The 27,955-nt window shown below is 60.2% G+C and overlaps 2 protein-coding genes across 9 annotated transcripts in view; one reads left to right on the plus strand and one right to left on the minus strand.

Annotated features, from left to right (window-relative positions):
- Positions 1 to 384: 384 nt before the first annotated feature.
- Positions 385 to 12,103, minus strand: STMN3 (stathmin 3). 2 transcript variants are annotated; one of them, XM_072944596.1, is made up of 5 exons: positions 12,079 to 12,103; positions 3,331 to 3,426; positions 2,888 to 3,063; positions 1,467 to 1,658; positions 385 to 765 (listed from the first exon to the last, which is right to left on the minus strand). In XM_072944596.1, the coding sequence occupies exons 2-5, from the start codon at positions 3,410 to 3,412 to the stop codon at positions 706 to 708; spliced, it is 510 nt and encodes a 169-aa protein (XP_072800697.1). In that variant the 5' UTR covers positions 3,413 to 3,426; positions 12,079 to 12,103; the 3' UTR covers positions 385 to 705. The 2 variants fall into 2 exon arrangements, with proteins under 2 accessions (XP_072800697.1, XP_072800696.1); XM_072944595.1 differs by lacking the exon at positions 12,079 to 12,103 and adding an exon at positions 9,385 to 9,527.
- RTEL1 (regulator of telomere elongation helicase 1) overlaps positions 11,903 to 27,955 on the plus strand; it is a 28,485-nt gene continuing 12,432 nt past the window's right edge. For 4 of the 7 annotated variants that reach the window (XM_072944587.1, XM_072944588.1, XM_072944589.1 and 1 more), the window contains exons 1-13: positions 11,903 to 12,074; positions 12,562 to 12,819; positions 13,785 to 13,977; positions 14,210 to 14,303; positions 14,804 to 14,885; positions 15,104 to 15,164; positions 18,273 to 18,348; positions 18,843 to 18,927; positions 21,010 to 21,075; positions 21,691 to 21,844; positions 26,906 to 26,944; positions 27,030 to 27,108; positions 27,811 to 27,908. In XM_072944587.1, coding sequence (XP_072800688.1) covers positions 12,718 to 12,819; positions 13,785 to 13,977; positions 14,210 to 14,303; positions 14,804 to 14,885; positions 15,104 to 15,164; positions 18,273 to 18,348; positions 18,843 to 18,927; positions 21,010 to 21,075; positions 21,691 to 21,844; positions 26,906 to 26,944; positions 27,030 to 27,108; positions 27,811 to 27,908 — 1,129 coding nt within the window. In that variant the 5' untranslated portion in view covers positions 11,903 to 12,074; positions 12,562 to 12,717. Of the gene's footprint in view, positions 12,075 to 12,561; positions 12,820 to 13,784; positions 13,978 to 14,209; positions 14,304 to 14,803; positions 14,886 to 15,103; positions 15,165 to 18,272; positions 18,349 to 18,842; positions 18,928 to 21,009; positions 21,076 to 21,690; positions 21,845 to 26,905; positions 26,945 to 27,029; positions 27,109 to 27,810; positions 27,909 to 27,955 lie in introns of those variants that run through there. The other 3 variants (XM_072944590.1, XM_072944591.1, XM_072944593.1) reach the window with 2 other exon arrangements.

The raw sequence follows: 27,955 nt of genomic DNA on the forward strand, positions 1-27,955 counted from the left end.
GTGGAGACTGCCCACTCCCCTGAAGACTCAGACCAGGCCTCATCCCATCCCACCCTACTGCCACTCCCATCAGGGGCAGTAACGGCAGGCTCCCAGGCCAGCCCAGGGTGCCACCACGTTAAACCAGTTCCTACCCACCAGTCCCCCAAACTCCACTGTACACACAGCTCCAGGGTTGGCCACAGTAACAGGATGACCGGGCCCCACACTGCCCAGAGGTCCTTCTCCATCCACCGCTTTCCTCCTCCACCCCTCCCATGGGCCCTGCCCCTCTCCCAGGGAAGACACGCAGGTGCTGTTGCCTTTGCCCGTGGTCAGGGCTGGCTCCGACGTGCCCTAAGTGACAAGGCGCTCACAGAACAATCCAGCATAAGGACCCATGTGTTCCTGTCACCATTGCTGGATTTATTGAGGTCCCACCAGGTCCACTAAGAGGGCTACCAAGAGGGGACCCCGCCACCGCCCAGCCAGGGGACTGAGGGACCGCGAGCCACACCCTGGTGGCTCCTCCAGGGTGCGTCACAGACTTGCCACAAGGACTGGGCAGCTCAGAGTGCGGAAAAAGAAGCTGAAGCCGGGAGTGCTGGAGGAGAGGGAGAAGCGGAACAGAGCTGCCTCTAGAGAAAGGTGAACAAAACGAAACCAAAACCCGACTGTGTTCTTGTCTCGTCTCAGGGTCCAGGCGCCGCGCTGTCCGGAAGCCCCTTAGCCGGACATCTCCTCACGCTGCTCCTTGTTTCTGCGCACCTCCGCGGCGTGCAGCTCCTGCGAGGACAGGCGGCATGGGCGGGGCCCTGCGGCTAGGACGGAGCGCGGCCTGCCCCTCCCATCCCTCTTGGGCACAGGGGGTCCTGCGCTCGCCCCCACTCCCGGCTTGGGGGCCCTGCCCTCCGGCTCTCAGGCTTTAGGATTCCTGGAGTCCTTTCCTCCCTAGACTGGCTTGGCCCCATGTGCAGGAGGTGGGACCAATGAGGACACATTAGCGACCAGGACTGAGGAACAACAGAGAGCAGGGGGAGGCCCGTGTCTCGGCCTGAAAGTGCGGCTTGAGGACCGGGGCTGGCCCTCAGTGCTACTGGGGTTGTGTCCCGACCGGAGCGTTGTGACTTAAGGGATTTCTCGGCGTGTGCAGGCTCCGGGGCCCCCTGGCACTAACCTCGTCCTGCTGCCAGGGGGCTCTGGCCCGGGCAGGGGCTCGCCTCACCCTGAGCTGGCCCTTCCAGGACAGGCAGTCACCGGAGAGACCGGACTGCGGGAGCGCTGGCGGTGCAGTGGGCAGGGTGCCGCCAAAGGAAGGGGTTCCTGGGGGCCCTCTGCTCGGGCCCTCGGCCCCGCCCCCTACATCGGCACGCCCCTCCTGCCCGGCCCCGCCCATGCACCGGCCCCTCCCCCTCTCCTGCTCGGCCCCTCCCCCTCTCCTGCTCGGCCCCTCCCCCTCTCCTGCTCGGCCCCACCCCGGCGCGCACCTTCTCGCGCAGCCGCTCGCGCAGCGCCGCCAGGTGCGCCTCGCGGATCTCCTTGCTGAGCTCCATCTTGTAGTTGAGCTTCTCCTCCGCCAGGCGGCTGAAATTGTTGTTCTCCTCCAGCGCCTTGTGCAGCACCTCGCGCTCGTGCTCGCGTCGCTCCGCCAGCTGCTTCAGTACCTGCGCCTCCTGCGTCTGCGCGGGCGGCGGAGCGTGAGGGGCGGCGCGGCCCACACCGCCGCACCAGTCCTCCCCGCGCCGCTGTCCGGGCCCCACCCAGTGCCCGCCGTCCAGCCCAAGCCGACCGCCTCCCGCCCACCGGGCTTGTCCTCGAGCTTGGGCCTGCACTGGCCTGCAGTCGGCGAGGGTGACCTCCTCGTCCCCAGACAAACCCTTCTTGTCCGTCCAGAGCCGCAGAGCTGCCCTCTCCCCGCTGGGCTCAGGGCGCCCACGCTCTGTACGCTCGGCTGCCTCTTCCAGACCCCGGGCGCCCCTCGGGAAAGGTTGGAGGAGCGGAGGAAACTAAACTCGTAGGCAGCCACTGAGCCTTCCCTGTCTCTTCCTCAGACATCTGCTCGCTGAGCACAAAGTAGGTGCTTAATATACACCGGGTTCTGAGCTCCCTAGGGTCCTGGGGGCAAGGGAGGGGTCCCCAGGGTTGCTGGGAAGGGACGAGTTGGAGCATGGAACGTGGGGCTGCTGGCGCCAGACAGTCCAGCCCTGCTGGTGGTCCCTGGAGGAGACTCGAGGCTCCCAGAGGTAATTAGCCTCCCTCAGCCTCCTTCAGAAGGCTGCTGGGCTCCCACCCACGTGCCAGTCATCACTAGTTAACCCTGAGAAGCCTGGGTCCCCAGGTCTCACCAGACCTGCTGTAAGGGAGATAAGAGCCACTGCCCCTGCCCAGTGGGCTTGGGCACCAGGACAGCACTCCTGAAAGCACGCACTCTTCCACATGTGTTTCAGCCTTAGAGGGGCTGATGTGAGGAGAATCGGTGGGGAGGGGGCCCCGCCTGTCCCAGGAGCCCCCTAATGCCCAGCAGGTCTGACTCACAGCCCCCAGCATGAGAAGGCTTTCCTTTGGCCTCCCCTGCCCAGGAGGATAACAGCCCAGCCTCCTCTCCCAAGGCCCCTCCTGGGGTTAACACCTGACCCTCCCACCTCTACCAGCATGGCCAAGGGCACCCCCCTACCCCACCAACAGTGTCTGGTTCCTGTCTCCCTCCAGCTGACTGCCATTGAGGAATCCTTCCTTTTCTCTGCCTCATTCTGATTGCTCAAGAGGCAGTCTGGGGAACACAAGACCCTCCCTGCTACAGGCCCACAATCAAGCAGGTGCTTGGAGTACCCTACACCTTGGGATGCTGTCTGTGGCCAGTAAGACCTCTTGACCATCTTCATCAGGACCTGAAGAGGAGACTCCTTACCTTCCTCCGCTCCTCAGCTGCCTCCAGCCGCTTCTGCAGCTCCTCCAGGGAGGTGTCCTTCCTCTTGGGGGGGGAGGAGAGCACAGGGCTCTCTGGGGACAGGTCAGAAGGGGACTTGAGGATGACCTCAAAGCTCTGGCCAGAGGCCCTCTTGTCCAGCTGCTTCACCTCCATGTCTGCAGGGCAAGAGCAGGAGGGGGCTTCAGGAGGGCTGGTCAAGATGGGGGCGGGCTGAGCACCCATCTAAATCAAAGGCTGGGGGAAGGAGTGTGGCTGCTCACATGGGACTCCCAGGGCTGGGCCCCCAGGGCCACCCACCCCCAGAGGGCCCCTCTCCAGAAGCCAGCCTCCCTGGAGGCTCCTGGCTGCCATGGGAGGGGGAGCAAGGTCAGGTGATGGCAAGTGCCAGCAGGGCAGGGGCCAGCAGCGCCCAGCACACTCACCCCCATACTGGTAGATGGTGTTGGGGTGCGGCTGTGAGTAGAAGCAGGAGCAGATGAGCGACAGCACCGACAGCTCCTTCATCTTCTCCTTGTAGGCTGTGGGCATGGCGCCAGGTGAGCAGGTGGCACCGCACTCACGGCCCCCCTCCCGGCTGCCCGGGCCTCCGACCTCTGACCCCATTGCCCACTCCCTCTGATGTGTCTCTCTGGGAGCCTGTTTGTCTTGCTCTCTTGTGTCCCCACATCGCTGACTCTCCGGCTCTTCCTCCCAGGTGTGGACTCTCCCTTTCCCTGGGCTCCCTCCCTGCAGGTTGCCCTGCACTATTCGCTCCATTCCTGTTTCCAAGCCCCTGTGTCCACCCCCAAGACGGTCTGCCTCCCTCCCCATCCTTGTCTCTCTTGGCGTTTCTGTTTGTCTCCCCTTGTCTCTTTCTTTCTGTGTCTTTGTTCATCTTTCTGTCTTTCTGGCTCTCCATCTGTCACTATGTCTCTTCATATCTTTCTGTGTCTCTGTGATTCTATGTCATTGTGTATCTTCCCGACCTTGCCTCCCTCTGCCCCTCCACCTACTTCTTCCTCCCCTTTCCCTCTCATGGACATTTGCCCAGTTGTTAGAGAGACAATCCTGACTGGGCCACCACAGATGTGGAGCTTCTGGGAGCAGCACTTTCTTGGGCTGTGCTCTGAGATGAAGCCCTCAGACCCCCCTGTCCACCCTTTTACCCTGTAGTGTGGCTGCCCTGGGATGAAATCAGGCTCTCAGCAGACACTCGCTACCCATCAAAGGCCAAAGGGAAGGGAGCTGTCCGTTCAGCACCACAGCCCGCCCCCTAGCCTTACCGGGCATGTGCCCACAGCCAATATCTCTACTAACCCAACCAGAAAATGGAGGTGATGCTGTTGAGGCCCTGGGCCTTGTCAGCAGAAGGGGAGCTACCTGCTCTCAGAATGGAAATAATTGGGTTACTTGTGTTCTATTCACAGTGAGCCAGGCCCCAAAGTAGACCCGTGGATCCCATGTTTCACTGGCTTTCAACAATCCTCTAAGCCAAATACTGTCACCCCAATGCAGCCAAGAAGATGCTGGGCCAGGTAGCTCACAGGGCTTGTTCAGAGCTCTTCCAGGACCACCCCAGGTGTCTGGGTTCTTTCCACCACTGCAGCAGGCCCCAAGACCAGGAGGCTCAGACCCACACCTGCCTCCCTGGCTGGAGAAATTGGTATAGGCCTCCAGAGAGACACTGCAAGGAGAGGGAATGTGGCTTCCATGAAGGAAAAAGCAGGCACAGTTACCCACATCATTCTTCCAAGGGGCAGACGGTTTGGACAAGAAACTTTCTGATGAAATTTCACGTGAGATAATGTTTTTAAATTGAATTCACATGAAACTGGGGAAGGCGTTGGTGCAGAAGCAGGACACGGGGCAGAGTGACCAGGCCCTGTGTGAGGGGACAGCTTGTGGCGAGCAGAGTCCTCCCAGCACTGGTGCAGGGAGTGATGTTGTTTGATCTAAATGTTCCGATGACCCAGACTCTTCTGGATTGAGCCCAAGAGGCTGTGAAGGGAGCACGAGGGAACCCTGAGCCAGCAGCAGGGAGAGCCTTTGGGGTCTCAGAAGGGAAACGAGGCGAAGACACGTGACGTGCTCATTGGCTCGGGAGGCGAGGAGGGCAGGGTGAGGGGGCCTCAGAGGGGACTTAGTCCGGACTTGCCAGTTGTATTTTCTCACAAGCAGAATCTAGTCATGTGTTATTTGTGTCATTGAAGTATAGTTTTAGTAGTAACCTGTGACGAAAAAGAATATGAAAACGAACATAGGTATGTGTGTATAAGACTGAAACACGAGGCTCTACACCAGAAACTAACACAACATTGTAAACTGACTCCACTTCAATTTTTTAAAAAATGGCAAGAGAGAGAAATTATGTAAAGATTGGAATGAAAAAAAAATTTTAAGTTAATTTTAAAAAGAAGGCAGATGGCTACATCCCAGGACTTGTGCTTAGAAGTTAGAGGTTGTAAGGTCAAACAGACCAGCTCTTCAGGAGCAGCAGACCAGGAGACATTTAGCCACTTGGAGAGGCTGGAGAGGCAGCCAGCCCTGTACTCAGAAAGGAAGATGGGTCAGGGGAGTGGGGCGGGGGGGTCTGCGTCAAGGGCCTACCTGGGTCCTGGGAGAGACCAGGAAGGAGGGGCCTCAGTCTCACCCTGCCAGCACCGCCCACCCTGGCAACAGACACCAGCCCCCGTCCTGACCTTTCAGATAGCCCTTCCTCATTGCAGGTCGGAACTTCTGAATGAGTTTACCTTACAGGTCAGGAAACTGGGGCCTCACAGCTACTCAAGGCCCTCTCTGCCGTGAGCCTGAGATTTTCCCAGGAAAGAGAACTGAAGATTAACTACAGAAGAAGAATACCTTTACAGAGGTTTGCCGGGGTCCCCTTTCTAGGCACAGTCGCCTCAGCATGGGAGGAGGCGGGCAGCAATTCAGGGGGAGGAGGGGGAGCTTGGGCAGGTGTGAGTATGGGCGCTGCATCGTCAGGAGAGAGGGGAGGGACAGCGGGCTGGGGATGGAGGTCAGAGTTCTCTGAGGTATGGCTCTGCCCAGGGCAAGTCTCCAGCTGGGAAGCAAGGGACTCTGTCCTGCGGCTTCAAACAGGGATGCAGGGTGGCATCTGATGGTTCCAGAGACCCCCGGGTTTGTTTTTCCAGGCTGATGGCCCACGAGGACCTTCCTTCTCAGAAGACCCGTCCTCAAGAAGCCCAATGGGAGGGGGCTTGGGAGTGAGGCCTGCTCTGTGGTCAGGCTGCAGATCACAGGGGACTTCATGGCAGGTGGGGGATTGCAAATTTGGAGAGAGTGAGCAGAGAGAAGCCTGTTGTGGGTAGCAGGGAGGGGAAGGGGAGCTAGAGAACAGGGCCAGGCCCAGCAGTACCCGCGCAGAGCTGGAGGTTATGCCCGAGTTTTCAGAGCTGGAGGGACTTAAAGTGTGTCTCATTGCAGAGGAAGGAGGTGGAGACCCAGACCTCTCCACAGACCCTCTGGGCCTCAAGGCATGCCCTCCCTTTTCTCCCCTCACTGGGACTCTCTCTTCCTCCCCCATCACTGACTTCAGGAAGTCCTTAAAAACAAATCTCTCCCGCTGGATTGCTTTCACTCCCCCTCATGTCAAATGTTAAATGCAAAATGCACATGGGCCTTTTGGGTGATTACATCCCAGACAAGTGAGAGCTAGAGGAAGGCACTAGATCAGCTACAGCAGCTCCGTAACAATGATAATAGTGCCCACGGTGGGGGGAGCAGGGGGTCATAGTCCTCTCAGCTGACTCTCAAGACCACCCAGCCCAGGCAGACACCCTCATCAGCCTCATTTCTACAGAAGAGACAGGCTCAGAGAGGGCAAGTGGCCCACCCAAAGTCACACAGCATGCTGAGATGGGAGCCTTATGGGAGGGCCTTCCAGAATCAGGAGGGAAGGGGGCCCCACAGATTCCTGATCATCCCTAGAAGGGCCCTGGAGGCTGCTAACTACTTCTGGACAGATGAAACTCCTCCAACAGTGCTAGGAGCCCTGCATGGCAGGAATCACAGGCAGAATTCCCCTTTTTCTGGGAAATGTGACTACAACAGTCCTGCTACCTGGCCTGGATCGGGCATTCACCTCTTGCCAGGCCCCAGGCTAAGCACGTTTCCCAAAATGTCTCATTCAACCCTCAGAACAAACATGGGGGCGGGTGCTGTTACTATTGTCCCCTCCATATGGGGAAACTGAGCTGCTGAGAGGCAGGGTAGCATGTGCAAGTCCTCACATCTTGCCAGAGTTGCACAAGGGGGTGAATATGGGCAAGATTCTATAAAAGTGCGTGGAGAGCTTAGTGCCTGAGGACACCAGGAGGTGGTGTCCCCAGAACACAGCCCAGCAGGAGGCACTGGAGGGACAGGCGGGGGAAAGCTTTCCAGTCTTCAGGAAGAGAAAGCTAAGAGCAAGCCTGCAGCAGCCACAGACCAGGGCAGAGAGGACCTTCAAGGCCATCTTGAGGCACAGAAGGCTGCTCCAATCAAAGATGTGTTTTCATAGAGAAGCTGTCGCTGGTTTACCTCTATCAGTTTTGGCCACAATTGCCAGCGCTGTCATGTAGCCACTTGTGGGCCAGGCCTCCCTCCCATCAAGCAGTTATGGATGGGAGAAGCTGCAGGTGAGCACAGGCATGGACACACGTGGGCCGTGCTCTGTGGAGGGCAGCGCTGATGACAGAACAGGAAAGTCCCAGCCCATGTGCGGTTGGCCAGGGGGCAGTTCTCCGGCTGGCACTGGAGTACATCTTTGAAGCAATGGGATGCTGGACAAAACTAACCAATTGTGTTTGTAGTCTCCCTTTTGACACTAATGGCAACTTCGACACCCAGAGAAATCCTGGGAACAGGTGTGGGTCAGCAGTGCCCCAAAGTCTGGCAGAGAAGAGGGTCTGGTGTGGGGGCCCTGAGGTTGGAGGGTCTGGACCCAGCCCCGATGGCTGCCCACAGTGCGGCTCTGGCTGTGTCCCTCGGCCGCCTAACCCCAGTCTGCTCATGTCAGATGGAGGAGAAGGAAGCCTGTTCCCGGGTGAGTGAGGGAAACGCTGATAAGTGCTCCCAGGAGTGGCTGTACACTAACCCCCAGCTCAGGCACAGGTGGTGAGTGAGGACCCCCAGCCTCACTTCAGGCTGGGTCTGGGCAGCACCAGCCACCCTCAGTTGCTGGTCTCAGTAACTCTGAGGATGCCATCAAGAGGGCAGGGGGTGGATGAAGTCCAGATGGACAAGACCTCCAGACTGGGTGCGGGAGTGGTGTAGTCAGTGACCCACATGGTCCCCTCCATGTAAGTAAGGTACAGAAGTCACTTGGGGCAGGAACCCGCCGAGCCTGAGGGGCGGGGTCAGGGCGCTGAACACGTGGGTGGGCGGGGCTCCAGCGCCTCCGGCCAAAGTGGGCGCTCCCGAGAGAATAGGTCACCTGGGGAGAGGGGATCACAGCGACCGGCCCCCTAGGGCTGAGGGAAGGGTGTGGGGGCGGGGATAACAGGGTGGAGGTGGGGGTCCGCCTGCCCAGCCATTCTGGGCCCCAAGGGCAACGATGAAGCTAGTCCCGGGGCTGCCGGACAGGGCAGAGTGTTCCTGGACAAACCTACGCCGCGTCCTCGCGCCGAGGGTCGCCTGGCAGCTCGCCCGCGTCCAGTTTCTGCCCTGCGTTTTCCGCCTCGCTGCGTGGCCGCCCCTCCACTGGTGCTCAGCGCCCGCAACCGGCCAGAAGGAGGGGGTCGCTGCACTTAAGAGCAGAGGGTCCGCAGCTGGGGAGGCGGGGCGGTAGGGGAGGGAGAGGCAGACGCCCCCATGCTAGGAAAGCTCGGAAACCTCAGAGGCCCTTCCCCCATCGAAACCCGCAGCGCAAAGGGCGGTGGCTTTTTCGACGAAGGGCGGGTGGCACCATGTCGCAGAGGGTGGTCCCGAGCCCGCAGCGGCGAGGGGAGGGGCGGCGACGCGGGGTGCAGGCGCGGCGAGGCTCGCTCTTGGCTCAGGTTTCCCTCCCCCGTCTTCTCGCGGCACCCCCTCCTCCCCCTCGGCCGCTCCACTGGCGCAGGGAGGTTGAGGGCCTCGCCGGCCCTAGGCTGGGACTCCCGCAAAGGGGTCCCGCCCTACTTTCTCCGCCCCCCCCCCGGCGAAGGCGCGGTCGCATCAGGGTCTGCAGTCGCCTCACGGGACCCCGCAAGCGCGCCCACCCATGGTACGGCGGCGCCCCTGCGCCGACGCCCACATTCCAAGAGCGGCCCCTGCCCAGCAGCCCAAGTCCGCTAGGCTGGCGCCGCAATCCCCGCCCTATGGGCACCGGGTCTACCCAACCTGGCGGCCCCGAACCCAGGCTGTAGTGGGTTCTGCCCGGTGCGCGCCTGCACCCTTGCAGAACGCGGGGTCCGAGAAGGGAAAATGGTCCGCAGCCGGCCCAGCGGCAGGTGAGGCCAGACAATAGCCTGTGCTCAGAACCCGCCTCCCCGAAGCTCGAGGCCCCGGGCGCTTACCGGACAAAGTGCTGGCCATGGTGCTGGCGGTGGCGGGGTGGCGGAGGCTGGAGAGGCGCGGGCGGCGGCTGGAGCTGCAGTAGGCGAATGCTGCAGTGGCGGGGAGGGGAGGGAGCAGGGAGGGCGGGAGGCGGGCTCCGCGAGGAGAGGTTGGGGGAAGCGCCTGGCTGTGGCACGGGCTGCAGCCGTCAGAGGGAGGGGACAGTGGGAGGGGACCACGGGAGGGGAGAGATCAGCCTGGGACGCAGAGCAGAGCGCTGCAACCAGCTGCTTATCCTCCGACCGCTCACAGCTGTGACCCGCTGTCCTCCTACACACTTGGTTTTGTGTGTTCGGGAGGATGGTGAAGACAGCCCCCATTCCCTAGAGTGGGTGCAGCAGGAGGGGATAGGGCTCAATGTCAGGGTTGGGCGAGAGCTCTTCACTGAGGCCAATGTGTGGGGCTTTCTGTGTGCCCAGGCCTGTGCTGAGGGCAAAGCAAGTCATGGACAGTGAGGGTGGGTGGTCTGGAAGGCTTCCAGGGGGCATCCCCCAGGATGAGCAAACTGTAAGGCAGAGAAGAAGCTAAATTGAGGTGATGAGGCCTCAAACAAGGACTTTGGAGCAAGACAGAGATGGGAGCCAATGCTGTGTGACCAAGGGGGAGTTTCTGACCTCTCTGGGCCTCCATTTTTCAGATGTAAGTTGAGACAATGGTGCCAGATTGTGAGGGAGAGATTTTCACACTTAGTGAGCAAGTGGCATCCTGCCCCCACCCCATCCTCTGGACTCAGATTGATACCCCCAAAGGGAGAGCCTTTCCTGCAGTGACCATGTCACCTATTTGCCGATGGGGAAGGGAAGTCATTCCCAGACAGACAGAATGTCACTCTTGTTTTAGGAACGGAGCCTCCGAGGCCAAGAGAAGTGCTTATTCCATAAGCAATTAAGTCCTAGGGCCAGGAAGAGAACTCTAGGGAAACTTGGGAACAAGCAGAGAAATGAGGAGAGCTCAGAAAGATGAAAATCAGGGAGAAACTCAAGGATCAGAGTCAGCCTGGAGCAGGGCCAGCAGGTGTGTATATAAACTCACACGGATGTGCACATACAGCAAGTATGTGATTGGTTAACATTTGTCTTGTGGTCCACATGGTGTCTAGTCCACCATGGGAGTCCCACAAAGCCAGCCAGAGCAGACCATAGTTCAGGTTTGCTGACTTGATCGAGATCCCTGTGCCCACTGAAAGGGGCTTGCGACAGCCAACCTCTGTCTCCTTTTCTCTCATCTCTTAGGGTTGGGTACAACAGCACTTCCATGTTATAATTTACAGGAGGCTGGGAAGTCCCCATGCACAATGTGTAACCAAGGTCTTGGAGTCCTCAGCTCCAGTTCTGGCCGGGAAGTTCTTGAAGTTTCTGGGTCCTGACCTTCCCTTCCTTGGGCTTTTGTCGGGGGAAACACTACTACTCTCAGAAGATGGGGAGTCTGGAAGTGAAGAGTGGACTCCCAGCTCTGGGACTCGCTGCTGTCTTGGGGCAATCTACTAACCACTCACCTTGTGCTTCCTCTCCTCACCTGTAAGGAGTGGATCATAAAGGAAATTATCTCAGGGGTCACTGGAAGGACAAACATCTTAATGCCTGCATAGATGGTACTGAAACTTGTGCCTGGTCAGCATTCAGCAAGTGTGTGGCCAGGTCTCCTAATCTTCTCCAAGCTCCATGCTGAGACAGATACTCTACCATCCCCTCACCAGAGACAGGTGGGTGCAAGTTGATGCTAATGTGTGGCAGGCACTTCCCCAAGCATGATCTCACACACATCAGCATGGACACACATGTGGCATAAAGGTGTTGTCAGCGGGAAAGCATCTGGACATTAAACAGCCTATGAGACACTTGCTCTAAAATCAGCGTTGGTAGCTGATTGTGGGCTGTCACTGCAGAGTCAATTTCTTCCAGTGCTTTTGGGGGCATGCTGGGGTCGCCTAGACAAACATTTCTGACCACACAGAGCTGTGTAGACACCTGGAACACCCCCTCCCCCGGTTGACAGCCAGCTTGTGCTCAGTGCTGGGGATTCAGAGGGGCCCGCGCTGTCTAGTGGGGGACATTGACTGTAAAAGCGGCTGCACCCAGGGGACAGTGAGGAGAGGAGCCAGTGAGGCGGTCAGGAGCCGAGTCATAAGGAAGGAGCAGTCATTTGCGAAATTTAAGGCGAGTGATCGGCTCAGATTCCAGAATTAAAAAGACCTCCGGATGTTTCAAGAACCACAGGAAACCAATTAGAAGGCTTGTGCAGTTGTGGGGGCAGTTGTGTGAGGGGGCTTGGCCCAGGGAGGGGGAGTGGAATGGAGGCCCTGGTGGGGATGATATCGAGGGAGGAGAATGCGGGACCCCAGTTCCGTGCCCGCAAGTGAGGAGGTGCAGTCCCTGGGCTCAGGGTCAACGGAAAGGGCAGGGTGGGACTGGAACGCAGCGCGCCTATAGTGCGCGGGCCCCTCGGCAGGGGAGCGGTTTCCGGCCGGAGCAAGCGCAGAGGACCGGAATTGGGGGCGGAAGTGCGGCGCGTCCAGGGACGACTACGCGCCTCAACTCGCAAAGTCGGAAGTCCTGCGGATTGAGGACGCGGTGGTGGTGCGTCAGCTGGACTGTGGCGAATTCCTGGGGAGCCTGGTCGAGGAAGGCGCCCCACGGACACCCTAGCACCGGTACCTGTGGCCGCGCGGGGGCTTCCGCAACTGCAACTCCCGGCAGGCCCAGCGCCGCCCTCGGGCTGCGCGCCTGGCGAGTCCGCCGCGGAGCACTGTGGGGCGCGTAGTGCCGGCTGCGCTCGCGGAGGGGCCGACCCGCAGGAAGGGCCTCCGCGCGGGGTCTAGCGGGGCGGACTGTTGGCCCCAGTGTCCAGGCGGAGCTGGGCCTAGTGGGGTTGAGCGGCTTGCTGGGCGCCGGGCGGGTTCGCGGCCCAGGGCGGAGCAGCACACGTGCTCTCTCGCCGCACCTGGGGCCGCTCGGTGGCGTGGTGGCGAGCGGGAGAAGAGGCAGGGCGGACGAGTCGGTTTTTTGTGGTGGGACGTCACGGGCTCGCCTTCCGACCAGTCCCCTGCAGGGACTTCACCAGCTGACAGGCGGAGTGGCCTGGCGCTCCAGAAAGGGTCGCTTCTAACAGTCTTGCTGTCATTCCGCCCTCTGCCCTAGGGGCTCCCGCGGAGAAGAGCACCATGTCCCAGCGCCACAGGCTGGCATCGCTTCCCTGCAGTGGCTGAGACCCTGAGATGTTCAGAGGGGTTTTGTCTCCCAGACCCACACAGCCTGCGTTTCCGCTTATCTCTGCCCTCCCGAGAATAGGCCAAAATGCCCAAGATAACCCTGAATGGTGTGACAGTGGATTTCCCTTTCCAGCCATACAAATGCCAAGAAGAGTACATGACCAAGGTGTTGGAGTGTCTGCAGAAGGTGAGGCTGCAGACGGAGGGCTTGTAGCTGGGGGATGTGTCAGCGTGGGTGGAGCCTCAGCAAAGACCTTTGTGTTCACTCGGGGTCCTGCTGGTGAAGGTGCCCTTCTGAATGCAAGACTCACCCATAAATAGGGCCCATGTTTTAGGTGGGGTAGGAGAGATGCTACACCCGTGAAAAAGTTGGTTCTAGACGGTGGTGAGTGCTCTGAGGAAAAGACACAAGGTAATAGGCTTACGAGCACCTTGGGGCCTCTCTGAGGAGGTTGCATTTGAGCGGAGACCAGATGAGGAGGAGCAGCCAGCCATTAGAGGGTCCGAAGGAAGTATTTCCTCACAGAGGGGCAGCGGCTGCCCAGCCCTCCTTCTGGAAGGTCTCCAAACCTCAGGGGGGTGCTGAAGGTGAAATGGGTGCAGCTTGTTTGCTGCTGGGTTTCGGGCATGCCTTCTGGTACCCTGTCAAGCCCCCAGCCCCCGAGGGCTGCCCCTGCAGCCGGGCTCGCACAGAGCATGCACGAGGAGCCAGGTGCCCACTCCTGCAGCAGCTGGGACGACAGCTTCCCAGATAGCGCTTGCATGTCTGCCCAGGGTCCCCACTCAGGCTCCCAGGTGAGACTTACGTAGGCCGTCAGAGTCCTTTCAGATAATGTAAAGGCTTGGATCCAGAATGCAGAGTTAATCTGCTGTTTTGAGACTTGAGACCTAATTAGTCATCTTTTTACTTATATTGGGCTGGAAAATACTGTGATGTTTCAGGTAATGCTCTGCAAATTGTTTGCTAGGGAGGGCTGACTTAATCTGCAGCTTTTGGTTTGAGCGTGGAAACGTCCTGTGGAGGTTGTGCCCCCTGCGGGGTGGGCTGTGCTTGAGCAGAGCTACCCTGCTGACTGCTGGGCTTGTCCCAGGTGGGCTGTGTGACCTGCTTGGTTCCTGCTTCCCCATGACCCTGTTCCTGGCCCCATTCAGAAAGTGAACGGCATCCTGGAGAGCCCCACGGGCACAGGGAAGACCCTTTGCCTCCTCTGCACCACACTGGCCTGGCGGGAGCACCTCCGGGATACCATCTCTGCCCACAAGATTGCCGAGAGGGCGCAAGGGGAGCTCTTCCCCCATCGCGCCTTGTCCTGGGGGGACGCCACCTTGGACGGAGACAACATAGGTGGGGCTCCCATCTGCTTATCACCTGGCCCCTGTGGGGAGGCACGTAATGGAAGGAGTGTTGTAGCTGCCACGCCATTTCTTGACGTCCTGGCTGTAAACCTGAGGTCACCCCTGGGAGCGAGTGTCTAGTATCTGATGCTTGGCTGTCCCCAGGGTTGAATTAGCTGTGTGCCCCCGGGATAACCACACACACGTGCCCTGATCTCTTCTGTTTCCTTGTACCTGGGCAGCATGCTACACAGACATCCCAAAGATCATTTATGCCTCCAGGACCCACTCACAGCTCACGCAGGTCATCAGCGAGCTTCGGAGCACCTCCTACCGGTAGGTGTGGCGGCATTCATCCTGCCTCAGGGTCATGGGGGTGAGGGGGTGGTGGGGACGGTCCCGGCACAGTGGTCGATGGTGGTGTTCTGCCTGGACTCCACCCTGAGGGTGCTCCGTGCTCTGAAGTGTGGGGCTACTTGTGAGTTGACGCCCTGACCTTGGAGCTCCTTGCGGCCCTTGTGGCATCAGCAGTGGGTATGGGTCGGGGCAGCTGCGAAGTGGGTGCGGGAAGGCTCCGGCACAGCTGCAGGAGCGGTGGGGTCCCGCCCCGGCCTCCCGGGAGAGGGAGTATGGAAGTGACAGAGTCTCCTCCCACCTGCCTGCTTTTCTCTGCTGGGCCTCCCTGCTCTCCTTGGACCTGGCTTAGGGGCGCCCTGCCACAGAGGAAGCCCTCCAAGCCCAGGCTGTGTTCCACGTCTCCCTCTGGGTGCCCACATGTGTCCCCTATGGCTCCTGCTGCCCTCTGACCCTTGGGCCCCACAACTCTCTCCCGCCAGGCCCAGAGTATGTGTGCTGGGCTCCCGGGAGCAGCTGTGCATCCACCCTGAGGTGAAGAGGCAGGAGAGCAACCACATGCAGGTGGGCTCCTCTGCGGCTCTGCTGGGTGGCTGCTGCCCGGGCTTTAGAGCCCCCAGCTGTGCCCCTGAGGGACTGGGGGTGAAGAGCTGGTGGGGGCGGAGCCAGCGTGGGGACCTCCTGCACCATCTAGCACGGCCAGCACGTGCCCACCAGCCGGCCCAGTGCTCTGCCCACTGCCAGCCGCCACACTGGCCAGGACCTCATCCTTTGTCTCCCAGGTGCACTTGTGCCGTAGGAAGGTGTCGAGCCGCTCCTGCCACTTCTACAACAATGTCGAAGGTGAGGAGGGGGACACAGCCTGTATGACCTCCCAGGGCCGAGCGTGGGGGCCCTGGCCTGCTGGCTCTCGCCCCTGGTGCTCTGGGGCGGTTGTGTCCCACTCACCAGGTGGGGCGGGAGCTGGGTGCGTATCCTAACTGGACCTCTGTTGGAGCATGGGCAGGAAAGCTCCCGCTGTGGGGCTGCTGGCCAGGCAGGCCCCACCCTCCCCTCACGGGGTGTTCCCAGGGCTCCAACTGTGCAAACAGCCTGGTTTATGCTGAGCGTGTGCTCCCTTCCGGGAGTCTGGGATTTGGGTGCCTGCCAGACAGGGCGCCGGCGGGAGTGACCCCCCAGTGTACCCTGGGCGCTGGGTCTCTGGAGAGCACGTCCCGCATGTCACAGCTTGTTCGGGGGTGGCAGCTGGGGAGTGGAAGCTCCTGCACGTGCTCACCCCCTCGGGGCCCGTGCGGCGCATCTCAGCGTGGGGGGACGCTGGCAGCCTCTCCAGCTTCTGCTGCCGTTGGGAGGACAGCCTCACCCAAAAGCAGGTGGGAGTGACAAGCACACGGCTCGTGACAGCGGCAGGCCCTGGCATGGCACAGCTGTGTGGGTGCCCACAGCCCTGTGACGGGGACACCCTGTCTCCTGTCACTGCCTTTCCTGGAGCCCAGAGTGGAGGGTTTACTGCTGGTGCCCTTGCCTCCGAAGTTCTGCTCTTCTGGCTTGTGGCTGCCTCTCCTGGGTGGAGCCGGAGGCAGCGGCAGGGATGCCCGTCTGTGGTGCAGCTGCTGCAGGTTCCCGTCTGCAGAACGAGCTCTGTGGCCTGGGGTCCCACTTCTGTGGGATCGGGGCTCCCTCTGTTTCCTGCTGCAGGGTTGGGACTCAGACCTGAGGTGACAGGGCTCCAGGACACTCCCACTGGTGGGGTTTGGCGTGCCCACTGTGCTGGGTGGAGCGTCAGGGCGGCACTGTGTTCCCAGAGGCCTGAGCGGGGGGTCCCCGTGTGAGGCGCCCCTGTGCCCTGCTCCTTGTAGAGGTGGGTGGGGTGTATACCTGAGGCGAGCCCGGTCTTGGCTGGCTGTGGGGTCCACGTCTCCTGTGCGGCTCAGCCTCTGGGGCGAGGACCCAGGGGCTCGGGCTTGTTCCTCAGCACCTTCCCATTTGCTGCCTGCCTTGATCTGCTGGCACTGAGGACCCTTGGGACCGCGGGGAAGTGTGAAGGTGAGGGTGGCCCCCAGCAGCTGGCCCTGGCCCCAGCCCCGGGCCAGAGGTTGCAGGCCGCCGGCTCTGCTGCCTCCACAGGAGCCAGGCCTGCAGGCATCCAGGCTCCCCAGCCCCGAGCCGGAGATTGCAGGCTGCCGGCTCTGCTGCCTCCACTGGTGCCAGGTCTGCAGGGGTCCCGGCTCCCACAGGCTCCTTTCTCTTCTTGTTCCCCTGCTCAGCCTTCTGCCCTCAGTCCTGCCTGTGGTGCTTGGAAGGGAGGCTCCCCATCTCCCTGGGACTGCCTGCTCCCTGCAGAGGGGGTTTCAGATGTCCCGCTGGCCAGAGGCCAGAGCCTTTTGGGTCAGAACCACTCTGGCCATGTTTCTACAGCAACTTGGGAGTCAGCTTGTCCACTCTGCTGGGCCAGCCCTCACCTGCAGGGCCCCCCACCTGCAGCACCCCTCACCTCACCTGGGGAGCCCTGAGCATGGGGGAGGGGAACAGGAGGCCAGAGGAGAGGGTGGGAGCTGGGGGGAGCTTTCGGCCCACAGTGGAGGCACTCCTGGAGCTGATGGGTGCTGGCCCCCTGGGCTGCATACCGGGTCCCCACTGCTCCAGGCCCTGCATGGCAGAGCAGGGGCTGTCCCAGCTGGCCTGCTGGCTCTGGCCTCCCTGGTCCCCAACCCACCTGCTCTGCTCCAGCTCCCGCTACCCAGTCATTGGCAGTGGGGAGGGTGGTGTCCACTCACCGTAAGCTAGCACATCCTTGCTCTGTTGAGCCTCTTTTGCCAGCTGAGCCGCGGGATGTGAGGGGAGTCCCCAGCAGATGCTCAGGACTTGGAGAGGGGAGAAGTGGGCAGAGACCCCAGGAGGGGTCTGAGGAGGGGAGACATGCGTGTGCGTCTGTGCCCTAGAGTCAGCCCTGGTTGGGGCCCCTCACCCCTTCCTCCCTGGCCCCTCCTCCTCACCCCCTCCTCTTCTTCTCAACCCCCCGCCCCCCAGGTTACTGAGCTCTGGGGCTAGCCTGTGCAGAGCCTACCGATTGGCTGGTCTGTTGCTGTGGTGCTGCCGTGGGGATGGCTCCTCTTCCTTCCCTCGCCTGCTGTCTCTGGGGCGCTCCAGGCTTGGGCTTGGGTCACCCTGAGGGCCCGTGTATTCTGGTCTGTGCAGTTTCAAGCTGGGCCTGGTTCCAGCCCCGGTGGAGCTGGAGCTGGGGGCCGTGTCCACAAGGAGCTACCCTGAGGCTCTCTGGGTGCTTGTTAGAGTAGACCTTTGGTCCTGTCTGCTGGGACCAGGCCCTGGGGTCCCTGGGTTAAAGCAGTTCCCTCTCAAGGCCCTTCTTTCCCTGGGCTGTGGCCAGCAGGGAGTCAGGGCTGCCATCCTGAGGGAAGGGTCCTGGGGCTGTTGGGCTCCTCCCCTCCCACCTGCCTCAGTCTGCAGCCCCTGCAGTGTCAGCGTGGGCAGTGACAGCTCTGTGTCCTCTCCTGCCTCCGCAGCCTGGCTCCTCCATGTGGTGGGGAAAGTGGAGCAGGAGGAGGGGACTTGCTGCCAGACTGAAGCCCCCAGGGCTTGTGGGAGTCGCCTGTCCTTGAGAGCGTCTGCGGTGGCTGTGACAGGCTGAGGGCTGCCCTGTCTTGGGGGCCCTCCTGTTGGTGCTTAGCCTCAGGCCAGTGGCCACCTTCTGAGGTGCAGAGCAGGGCTCCCTTGGGCTGTGCTCTAGGCCTGGGGCCCTCCCCAGGGGACCCTGAGACCCATGGGCAGGGATTCTCTCTGGTGAGTCCCCAGGGGTCTGAGTGCCCCCCTCACCTGCCCCACGGGAGGGTCGTGGGTGGCTGCACCCACTGCCTGCTAGCAGGAGCTGTTCATCCTGGGTGCCTCTTGGGGTCTGGAGGACTTGATGTTTATTCCTGCCCGCCTCCCCAGAGAAGAGCCTGGAGCAGGAGCTGGCCACCCCCATCCTGGACATCGAGGACCTGGTCAAGAGTGGACAGAGACACAAGTAAGGGCCCCGGCTGCGTGCTCCCTCCACAGGCAGGGCGCATGCATGCTTTCCTTTCCTTTTTCCTTTTCACATCACGAAACTAACAGTTGTGTGGTATGAAATGTGAGCAGCTGAGAGAACTCTCAAGTAAGAAGCATGGCCTTCAGCCCAACCCGCGTGTGGCCTGGTGGGACCCACCTGGCCAGCCTTGTCACCTGCCAGCAGGGCCTCATGCCTGCCCCCCCAGTACAAGCTCCCTGACCTCGCCCTTCCTGATATCTGCTGCTGACCTTAGCTTCAGGGCTCAAGTCGTGATCAGATGGGGCTGCCTCGCTGACCTGCCCAGGACCAGGGGTGGGTCTTTTTGTTTTTGTGGATTTTTAAACCAGTGATCCACTCACAGGGTTGAAAGCTCGTGGTGTGAAGTGCCTCACAGCGAGCCCTCCACTGTCCCCTGTCTGGGCCCCGCGGGAGCCCCCAGCCCCACAGCACCTACCCCATCCCCCCTGCAGGCTGTGCCCGTACTACCTCTCCCGGAGCCTGGCGCAGCAGGCCGACATCATCTTCATGCCGTACAACTACTTGCTGGACGCTAAGGTGAGGGCTCAGCCTGTGTCCCTGAGGCCCCTGACAGCAGGGGCATCCCTGTCAGACCCCTGCCGGTTCAGTTCCTGGGATTAGACTCCTGCTTGGAGCAGCAGGCTGGTGCCAGTGGACCGGGTCCCCCTCACTGCTTAGGGCTCAGTTGACGACCAGCCGGGGGCTGTAGCTCTTCTGCGCCATCTGGGGGCGTGGGCTGGCAGGGTTGGGAGACCCCCTTGTCCAGCTGTTGGCGTCTCTCCAGTTGGATGCCCAGGAGCGTCCAGCCCTAACGCTGGCTTTAAGACTACCGTGTGCACAGTCTCTGTTTCAGCTGTGCTCGTGGTGGAGCACTGCGGGTGGCCTCCTGTCTGGGCCTCTTGCTCACGCGCTGTCCCACGGTAGATGTCAGTGGAGAGCCCGCCGAGCTGGGATGCAGGGCTGTATCAGCCAGCATCTTTGAGTGCGGCTGTGCTCGGGTGATGGGGTAGGGGTGAGATGTGCGGCCGCGGACAGGACGCCTTGGAGCAGCGGCTGACACGGGACGCAGTGCGTGTGAGCGTGGGCACGAGGTGAGGTGGCCCAGACTCGCACCTGGAGAGCTTGCAGGTTTGCCCAGGATTTGTATGTGATTCTCACAAAGTGGTGCTTTCAGCCTGGCTTCCTGGCCCGGGCCCCACCTCAGAACAGTTCTGTCACAGCTGATGAGCTGGTTCCAGAACTCGTGTGGAAACCAGAGATCAGACAGAGCAGGATGGTCTTGACAGAGGACAGGGTGGCTCACGCTTCTGACCGCAGGGCTCATTGTGGAGCAGGATGCTGGCGGGGATTGCAGGGTGGCGTCCAAGATAGACCCAACGTGTGGCAGCTGGCATTTGACAAAGTTGCCTGGGTAGTTCAGTGGGGCAAGGGAAGGTGGGTTTTTGTGGGGTTTTTTTTCCAGAAATGGTGCCGGAATAGCTGGACACCTATTTGGGAAAGAATGAATCTCAGCTGATGCTTCATGCAGTTTAAACCTAAATGTCAAAGTTTGAGCCTTCAAAGCCCCAGGAGGAAGCATGGGGGGTTGTTGTGATTTGGGGGCAGTGGAGACCTTTCAGCGTAGACACACAAGGCACCAGCAGTGGGGACAAACCTGATGAGTTGGTCTTTGCCACCACTTAAAGCTTGGCCTCTGAAAGGATCAGGAAGTCTAAGGGGTTAAATGTGTGCTCAGAGGGAGAGGTACCCCCGCTACACCTGTGTGCCTCTGACCGCACCCATGGGGCGTTCGGGCCAATTCCTGGTACTCAGCCCCGCCAGCGCTGGGAAAGGCCAGACAGACCTTCCACCCGAGAGACAGTGGGGTGGCCAATCAGCCTGTGCCTAGAAGACGTTCCTCATGGCCGGTTTTGAGGAGATGCAGGTTAGGACCTCAGGCCGTGACGTGCACACTGAAATGGCTCAGACTACAGAGACTTGAGATGACTGGTGTCGGGCGGGACCTGGGGCACTGAATCTCAGGACATGACCGGGAGCACAGCCACGGCAGAGCCTCGCATGGCCAGCTCTTCAGAGCTCCCTGCGTCACCAGAGCCTGGACAGCCCCGACTGTTAGCGGGTGGTGTCCCTCGTGTCCCATGGGCAGGGTAAGGGGGCCCTGCCGCTACGTGCAGCCACCCACCTGGGTCAGAACGCTCACCCAGAGCAGTCCCAGTGGCTGGTGTGTTGTGTGTCCTGCTTTGGGTGGCGGCCACAGGGTGCCCACTCTTGTCAAAACTCAACTGCACACGTAAAGTGGGCAATCATACGAAAAATAAGCTTCCAGTTAAGTCAGTGGAGAGAAACTCTGATGCCAGACCCCACCCAGGTCGTTTCCGTGACCCTTGGGGGTTTAGAAATCCCTCACAAGCTGGGCTGGGTCTCCTCCTCCACCCTGTGGCTGCGTGTTGTGGTTGGGGTCACAGGACTGCTCCCTGTGCAGTGAGTGTCGCTAGGACGGACACCACCAGCTCAGCGGGGTGGGAGCAGTGCCCACAGCCCATCCAGCTGACGCCCCAGCAGGAGGTGTGAGGGTTGGGCCATGAGGGCAGGGCTCCACTGTCACCCCACTTGCTGTAGAGTCGCCGGGCACACGGCATCGACCTGAAGGGGACGGTCGTGATCTTTGACGAAGCTCACAACGTGGTGAGTGTTGGGGTGCTGTTCCTGATGCCGCCTTCTGCCCACCTGCTTTCCTGTGCAGAAAAGTGCAGGCCTTTCTGTCCACCTCGCGCCTGCTGTCAGGGCTGAGCACACCTGGGCCAGGTGGGCTGGCTGGCCTATGCCCACATCTCGCAGGACCCCTGGGCCCCTCCTGCCTGCCACTCCTCTTCCCTTTGTCCCTGGTGACCTCCTCCCCGCCCCCCTCTCCACCTGCTCCCTGCAGCCTCTGTCAGGCCCAGGAGCTCCATCTGCGGGAATGCTTGGCCTTGACCAGGGCACTGGAGGGAGGCCCCTTGGGGAGCCTACGTCCTGGGACAGAGGTGGCCACCCTCAGCCCCCTTGGTTCCAGGCTCTTGTTGCCCCGGGGGCCAGATCTGACCTTCAAGAGGCGCTAAAAGCCAGGGTTTCGTGGGAAATTTCCTAGTTGTAAAACGTTGCAGCTCAAGGAAAACTGTCTTCAAACACTGGACGAGACATCCGTCTCTGGAGCAGTGTGAGACCAGGGCTCGGGGGGCTCCCTGCACCCCACCCCACATCTGCCTCCCAGGCCCTGACCCCACGCTGTGCTGCCATGACGTGGCGTGCTTGGGGTCGCAGGAGAAGATGTGCGAGGAGGCCGCGTCATTTGACCTGACGCCCCATGACTTGGCCTCGGGACTGGACGTCATAGACCAGGTGTTGGAGGAGCAGACCCGGGTGGCGCAGCAGGGCGAGCTGCACCTGGAGCTTGGCGCCAGCTCCACCATCGCAGGTAAGCTCGCTGGGGCTGCAGACGGGCGGGCGGGGCCCGGGCCCTTCTTTCACGTTGGTTTCTGGGGACAGTGTCAGCTTCTGTGAGAGGCTTGTTGGCCTCATGCACCGGGGGTGGGCTCCGCCCCGCTGCTCAGCGTTTTCTCCTGTCCTTTCCACTGTTCCCCTGCTGGTTGGACTTGGCATCTACTGTGTGAGGGGGAAAACCAAGCGTATTAGCTGTAAAGACATCTTACAACCTGTGAGCATCGTCCACACAAAACTTGCTCCTGTCAGAGTCCTGGCCAGCATGTTCCTCACGCGGCGGTGACCGCAGTGTGGGTGGCACTCGATGGACGTGGCTGGTTAGTCTGGACTCTCCGTGCAGCCGGCATCGGTGGCTGACGAGGAGTCCAGGCTACTCTGTAGCAAGTGTTTCCGCTGCTTGGCTGCTGCAGGCTTTTAGCATTTGTGTCTTGCTCTGCGAGCGGCTCACGTGAGCGTGCGGCCAGGCGTGAGTGGCCGCCTGGAGCCCCCAGCCCCACTCCTGGCCGGGCTGCGGGGAGCAGAGGCCCCCTCACTGGGCGCCTGCTCCCGCCCGCTCTGCGAGGCGCTTGCGGGCTGCCCTGGTGGAAGGAGGTCAGGACCTCCGTGTTCTTAGACTTTACGTTCTTAAAACTTACTGAACTTTGTCTGTGTGAGTCGTATCTGTCGAGAATTACTGTGTTAGAAATGAGAGCTGAGAAGCTTCTGAAGCTTTATTCACTCACTTAAGTGACAAACTGTTACATGTTATGTCTGCAAGAAAGTACCCTAGACAGGGAGGCTTCAAACAGGCAGAAATGCATCCTCCCCGCCGCGGGGCCAGGCGCCCACGTGTGGTGTCGGGGTCCGCAGGGCGGCTCCCATGGCAGCTCTGCGGGCTCTTCCCCTGCTGTGCCCTGGCTTGTCAGCATGTCACCCCAGCCTCCGCCCCCTCGTCGCAGGGCGTCCTCCCCAGGGGCCGGGGCCCGGGGCCCAGACGCCCTGTTCTCGTGGGGACACCTGTGACTGGATCAGGGCCCAGCCCAGTTCATGGGGCCTCGTCCTAACTGATCACCCTGCTTCCAAACGAGGTCACATTCACAGGGATCAGGGTTTAGGATTTGAGCGTGTCTTTCAGGAGGGCACAACTCAATCCATAACGTATTAGCATAAACAACGTTTTTGTTGAACTGTTTTAAAAATTGTAAGCGTGGCACTGCTTCGGTTTTGTGTTTCTTTACCGTCTGGCCCAGTGACAGGCGGTTGGGTCTCGTAACTGCTTTCTGCGTTTGTGCCGACACGATTCCGCGCGGCATGTGCGTGTGCACTCGTGCGGCTGCTGAGAGAAGGGACACAGGTGAGCTTTTAAGGCAGCACAGGTGTCTCCTCTCTGGGTCCTCAGCCGCCCAGGCAGGCCAGCGGTGCTGGGCCCTTCCGAGGCTCCGGGGTCTCTTCCCTGGCCTGCCTCTGCTTCTTCCTCATGTCTCCTCTGACTCTGACCTGCCACCCCCTGGTAAGGGCCCTGCTGTTCCGTTATCCGGGGCCACCTCCCCAGCTCAGGGTCCTTAACATCGTCACGCTGCAAAGTCTGTTTTGCTGTGAAGGCAACATATTCGCGGGTTCCGGGGATTGGGACATGGGTGCATTTGGGGGCTGTTGTCAGCCTGTGGGAAACTGCACCGTGTGTGTGTTCACGGGGCGGGGGAGGAGGCACGCGGTCTGTTGGTGGTGGCGGCAGCACAGCGAGGACTGGCTGCAGCCCTCCTGACCGGCCCTCGGGCTCGAGCCCCTGGGCCATGCCTGACGCACTGCCGGCCAGGCGGGAGCCTGCCTGTCCCTGGCGGGGCTTGGCCGCTGCGCCCTGCTGCTCGGGAGTCCTGGTCTGGACGAGAGCTCTGTACTTTACCATGTTGACCTGTGACACGAATTTCTAAATCTCTGTTTTCAACTCCGAATGTGTGTGTCTGAGTCACAGGTGAGTGTTTCTGCGGGGAGTTGTCTAGACGTAGATTACCTGGTTGACTCCTTTTTTTCTTTCTGAAGTCCGGTCGTTTTGCTGCAGTTTGTCAGCGTTGAGTTTCTGGATCGATGCTGTCCAGGGCCTGCTGAGCTCTTTCAGTTGTAGTTCAAGTCTCTTTCTGCTGGGACGCTGTCCTGCAGGCAGAGCCCAGGGCCGGCCCCCTCGTCTCTCCTGCCTGAGGCCACAGCCTGCCACTCCCTGGAACCCTTCTGTCTCCAGTTTTCTTTGACTTACAGTTCCCGCCTTCCCTCCTGTTTCTCTGAAGACAGTGTGGCATGTGTCTATTTCTGTGTTCCTTTTAATTGAACCTTCATTTTTGAAGTATGTTTTTCTCCTAATTGTGTTTGGGTTCTGTACTTCACTGCTGACCTTCAGAAAACTTGACTTGTTTCTTGTCTCACGTCTTGTCAGACGTCAGCATTTTCTGTTTCAGATAATTTGCGGAACTCCTAGTCCTCTTCCCCCAGACCTATTTGCCCGGCGTCCTGAGTAGAAGTTTCCTCTCTCTGTGTCTTGAGGGCAGTGCAGACCTGGCACCTTTACTTTGTCTTAGTGTGCGTTTCCCGAGAACAAGGATGTCCTCATGTGACCGTAGTGCAGTCACCCGATCAAGAAACCAGCGTCCATAATTTTCCCCACTGTCCTCAGGTGGAGCCGAAGCAGCGCACTGGACACTGTGGTCCAGGCCGCGCGGCCACATCCTGGGGTCTCCGGCCTTCACCTGTCAGTGTCTCAGCTGCCGTCTCCCGGCCCACGCATTTGTGAAGAGGAGGGTCAGTTACTTTGTTTACTGTCCTGCAGCGTGGACTTGTCTGACGTGTCCTTGTGGCTCGACTCAGGTTATGCATTTTTGGGGGCTCCCGCCGAAGCCCCTGGTCTCGCAGGCACCACGGGCCCGTCCTCACGTTTCTGGTGGCGCTGATTCTGATCGCTGGCTTCAGGGCAGTTGTGGTGTTTCCGCAGTGAAGTTGCTGTTTTTCCATTCGTCACTCAGAAGTAACCTGCGGCACGATTCGTGGTCCGTCCCGGAACTGAGGATGTCCACAAGGTCTGCGGACGTGGGCGTCCCACCCCGTGCTGGCCGTCAGAGCCGGGATCCCACCGTGCGGAGGCCTTGGCTCACCAGCGTCACAGCCACGGCCCGGTCTGGTCCAGAACCAGCAGTTCTTTCTCCTGTTCTCTCTTCCGCACTTGTGGCCTGTGTGTGGTGGTGAGGGAGGCAGCTTCCGTCCCTCAGGACTTTGCTCGCCTGTTGGACCCCAGTGCTGTGGACGCTGCTCAGCCCACCCGGCCGCCCGGGTGGAGGTCTGCTTGCTGGGCTCGGTGGTCTGGGAGCGCGGAGTCTCTGGGGCTGTCCCGGCCCTGGTTACGCCACGCATCGCAGGCCCGTTTGTTCATGTGCGTCTTTCATTTCTTATTCCATCTGTCTCCATTTATGTTGATTTTTTGATTATTTATTGATTTATTTTTTTGAGTATTTGAAACACGAGCATGGTCTCTAGTCCAAGTCACAGTTTACTCAACAGAAATGTCTTGTTCGTTTCTGGTTTATCCTTTCTTTGATTTTTTTTTTTTTTTTTTTGGTTTTCACAAGAAGCAGCAGATGTAGGTGTATTTCCTTCGCTTGTCTTTCTCCCGCATAAAGGACCTACTGTGTTTGGTGGACACTTCACTTTACAGAGACTTGCCGACTCCCTCCTGCAGGTCTCCGTGTCTGTTTGGCCATTGGTGTGGCCTTTAGGTTGTTTCCAGTACTTTGCAGATACCGACAGTGCTGTCTTGTGTCCTTTTGTCTTGTCCGAAGGTTCCTTCAGGGTCAGTTCCAGGAGGCAGGATGCCGGGTCCAGTCAGGCCTCCCGGGCTCTGCGCAGGCAGCTCGGGGACTAGTGTGCCTGCTCCGTGACAGTGGGCATGCTGTCCCTCATGATGGCCTCGCCAGCAGAGCGTGGCGTCAGGCTCTTCCATTTTTCCAGCTTAAAGGTGGAAACGGCCTTGGCGCGGTTCTGGGGTGCTTTTCTCTTGGGGGTGACTGACACTGACCACTTCCTCGGGTGCTTCAGGACCACGTGTGTTGCAGCAGCGTCCCCGAGGGGCGCAGAGTGGTCCGTGTCCTGAGCGTCCCCCTGCTGCCCTTGCTTTGGCCTCCAGGTCCCCACGGCCGCTCTTGCCCCGACAGTGTCTCAGACGTCCCTTGTTTTTGGCGACCTTGACCCTTTGGAGGAGGAGTGGTCAGACATTTTGTAGAACGTCCTTTCCTTGGGATGTGTGTGGCGTGTTTCTCAGGATTTACTGAGGTCTGGGGATCTGGAGAGGAAGAGCTTGACGTTGAGTGCCCTCCTCATCCCGTCCTGTCGAGTGTCCCTGCTGCCGGCTCGGCATGGTGCTGGACCGTGCTGGCTGGCTGAGGTCAGCTGTGGCAGGGCCCCTTCCCCACACCGCCCCTCCGGGGGAGGCCTCTGCATGGCCCACACCGAAGGAGCGAGCTTATGCACTGGGGTGTTGCCCTCCATGGCCCCGAGGGGGGCACTGGTTTCTTGGAAGTGACGCCAAGGGCAGAGACGTCAAGGGCGAAAATAGATAAACTGAACTTAACAGAGTCAGGCACTTCCGTGCTTCTGAGGATACCATCAAGAAAGCAAAGACGGCCCACAGGATGGGAGACGGCTTTTGCAAGTAATAGATCTGAGGAGGGATTTGTGGGTAAATACAGAGGAATTTCTTACAACTCGACAAAAAGACAGCCCAACCCAGTTTAAAAATGGGCAAAGGGTAGAGACAGACCCTCCTTCAAGGATGTACAAGGTGGCCAGTGTGCACATGAAGAAAGGACCCATTGGTCCTAAGGAAAATGCAGTCAGAACCAGTTCATGTGCGTGTCCTCAAGGTCTCTCTGAAGGTGACTGCCACAAGCTCCTGCCGCTTCCAGCTCAGCCCAGGCTGCTAGGATTTTAGAGCCCCTTCCCTGGTCAGAGTCCTGGTGCCTTAGGACGCGGAGGTGGGTCATAACATGCAGAGCTGTTGAGCTTTTTCCTCCTCCAGGGCTGAACATGGAGCTGGAAGACTTGGCAAAGCTGAAGAGTAAGTGCCTGGTCCTGCTGAAGCCCCTCCCCACTGGCCCTGCCCCTCCCTGCTGGCCCCGCCCCTGACAGCCCCACCCCCACAGTGATCCTGCTGCGCCTGGAGGGGGCCATTGATGCTGTGGAGCTGCCTGGAGGCGACAGCGGCGTCACCAAGCCAGGGAGGTGAGGGCCAGGGAGGGGAGGGGCCCTGTCCCTGCAGCGTTTAGTCCAGCCCTTCATTCGAGGTGCGGTTGCCTCTAGAACAAGGTGCCTACTTCCATGCCACCTTCTGCCAGGACAGAAAGTTTGGTCACACCGTCACCTCCTTAGGCCGGTAGTTGGCTGGAATGTTCTGAACGTCCTCCAGGCCACAGGATTTGTTTCCTGTAGCAGTGCTGGGACCCAGGCCCAGGTTTGTCCAGGCGAGAAATGTTCTGGGATGTTCTGGAGCGCTGGGCTGCCTGCCCTCTCTCTCCCTGAGCTCTGTCTGCTCTGCTGTGCTCAGACCCTGGTGGGACCCAGAGGAACCAGGAGCCTCCGCCCACCTTCCCCAGGGCCTCTGCAGCAGCCCATGCCCTTCCTCCCAGCTCTTCCCAAAACGGCTCTTTGGGTGCATTGCAAAGAGCCGCTGCCGCAGGGAGGCCCTGATGGCCACCTCCCAGCCCCCACCCCTGGCCCTAGCCCAGTCCTTTCTCTGCACCCAGGTCTTGTGCGGGCTGCTGTCCTACCCACCAGGGCTCCTGCCAGCAGAGGCCTCTCACCTTCACGCCTGGCCCTCCTGGAGGCTCAGAGCTTGTTTCTGAGTGAAGGAAACTTAAACCGCTGTTGGCTGACTAGGGTGCAGCCTAGTCTCCCGCAGAACCTGAGCTGCCTCTTTCTCTGCAGTTACATCTTTGAGCTGTTTGCGGAAGCCCAGATAACGTTTCAGTCCAAGGGCTGCATCCTGGACTTCCTGGATCAGATCATCCAGCACCTGGCAGGACGTGAGTCCCGAGCCACATGCACCCTGTGGCTGCCCCCACCGGGTGGG

This window comes from Vicugna pacos, chromosome 19 (genome assembly GCF_048564905.1).
Source record: "Vicugna pacos chromosome 19, VicPac4, whole genome shotgun sequence".
Taxonomy (NCBI): Eukaryota; Metazoa; Chordata; class Mammalia; order Artiodactyla; family Camelidae; genus Vicugna; species Vicugna pacos.

Bases quoted from the DNA above. Each gene is read 5' to 3' on its own strand.
- STMN3 (XM_072944595.1), bottom strand. The intron at 1,659-2,887 runs GTAAGGAGTCTC...CCGCCCGCGCAG, and splicing joins CAGCTGAGGAGCGGAGGAAG to ACGCAGGAGGCGCAGGTACT. The intron at 766-1,466 runs GTGCGCGCCGGG...CTGTCCTCGCAG, and splicing joins GCGAGCGGCTGCGCGAGAAG to GAGCTGCACGCCGCGGAGGT.